The 1,757-nt window shown below is 40.6% G+C and overlaps 1 protein-coding gene across 1 annotated transcript in view; it reads left to right on the forward strand.

Moving 5' to 3' along the window:
• LOC109926101 (STE20/SPS1-related proline-alanine-rich protein kinase-like) overlaps positions 1–1,757 on the forward strand; it is a 54,973-nt gene that overhangs the window by 48,982 nt on the left and 4,234 nt on the right. Inside the window, exons 6-7 of the mRNA XM_048618844.1 lie at positions 908–975; positions 1,497–1,549. Coding sequence (XP_048474801.1) covers positions 908–975; positions 1,497–1,549 — 121 coding nt within the window. The remainder of the gene's footprint in view (positions 1–907; positions 976–1,496; positions 1,550–1,757) is intronic.

Genomic DNA, 1,757 nt, shown 5'->3' on the forward strand with positions numbered 1-1,757 from the left:
AGATGCACTTCCCAGCAATGACTCCAGATTTATTTCAGATGCACTTCCCAGCAGCCAGAGGCAAACAGAACAAACATTTGTCTGTCAATCTCTCACTTATACTAACTGAAAAGTACAAATAATACCTAAACAATTTGTTGTGATAATAATGGTGAAAACCCAGAGCCTTCCATATCTTAGGGCAATCCTGCTGACATGAGATCAGTTGTAGTCCCTCGTAAGACCCTGACGTATTCACAATACATTTTATACCGTATAAAAACTGAAAGAACTGCAGATGCTGTAAATCAGGAACAAAAACAAAGTTGCTGGAAAACCTCAGCAGGTCTGGCAGCATCTGTGAAGGCAAAATCAGAGTTAACGTTTCGGGTCCAGTGACTCTTCCTCAGAGGAAGCGTTCTGAGGACGGGTCACCGGACTCGAAACATTAACTCTGTTTTTTCCTTCACAGATGCTGCCAGACCTTCTGAGCTTTTCCAACAACTTTGTTTTTGTTCCACATTTTATACCGTGTTATTATTAATAATAAGCTTGTGCCCCTTGAGAGATGCTACAATATAACTGGGGATATATAGATAAATCTGACTGTGAGGACCTGTTGTGTGAACCTATGGATTAGTGATAATAAATGGATGACATCTTTCCAGGATGTAGTTGACTGCGATGCTTTCAGAGATTTTGTTACCGAACCCAGGCTGTTTTCAATTATCTTTTTTTGGGATTCGGAATATTGCTGAAAGATAAGTGCCCTTACATGGTGAGCCAAATGGGACAATGTCACAGTCTTTTTCCAAATGTGTCTTTTCTGACTTGTAGAAGCTAGCAGCGCAGCCCTCTCCAAAGTTTAAGATTTGACAAAGACATTTAATATTATTCTAACTCACTTTAACATTTATGCTTTTGACAGGAACAATCAGAAAGTCCATCTCATCTAAGTAATGAGGATAGTTCTGTCCACCTAGTCCTGCGACTACGGTAAGGAGGATTCAGCCTCAACTAAATCTTGTGGAAAGTTATTTGCACACACTAATCCTGACCATCATTTGAATGAAATAAGCTGTGCTGATAATAGAAGATCTGGTGACTGCTCACTTCAGATCAGTACAAGTATCATACATGCTTAGCTAAAGCCTCTCTGCCAACACGTCCAACGGAGCAGCTAAACAAGGCATCCTGAAAAGGAACTACTGATTTTAGTTACTGGGAGAGAGGCTGGAATGACAGTCACTGCCATGGAGAGAGATTGGTGACTGTGAAGGGCTAGACCACCCAGTCCTCTCAGAGGTGGTAGTGGGGAAATGTTCATCCAAGGTTGGGCAGCACTGATAGGAAATTGGGAAAAGGAGATCGAATGGGGGAGGGGCAGATTTTCATCACTCAGAGTTTTTAAACTCGGAAGGAAGTCCTCCATTAGTAAGAAATAATTTTATAACTGGAAAAGTTAATTGAGGTGCGGTGTCACAGTTTCTGTATTAACTGTTTTAATGTTTACACAGGAATTTACGAAGGGAGTTGAACGATATCAGATTTGAATTCACTCCAGGAAGGGGTAAGTTTGGATGATATCTATTAAATTATGATCTATCAGAGTGTTAGCCTTCCAAGACATTGATGTTTTAGTAGTTGGTTGTAAAATGGCAGAGACCAAACCCAAGTCACCCTTGTATTGCCTTGTTTAGAAATGGGACATGGGTCCATAAATCTAACTGGAAATGGGACAAGTAACCAAATAGTTGAGAGTAAAGGAGGGCACATGT

Source organism: Rhincodon typus, chromosome 41, assembly GCF_021869965.1.
Source record: "Rhincodon typus isolate 14 chromosome 41, sRhiTyp1.1, whole genome shotgun sequence".
In the NCBI taxonomy this organism is placed as follows: domain Eukaryota; kingdom Metazoa; phylum Chordata; class Chondrichthyes; order Orectolobiformes; family Rhincodontidae; genus Rhincodon; species Rhincodon typus.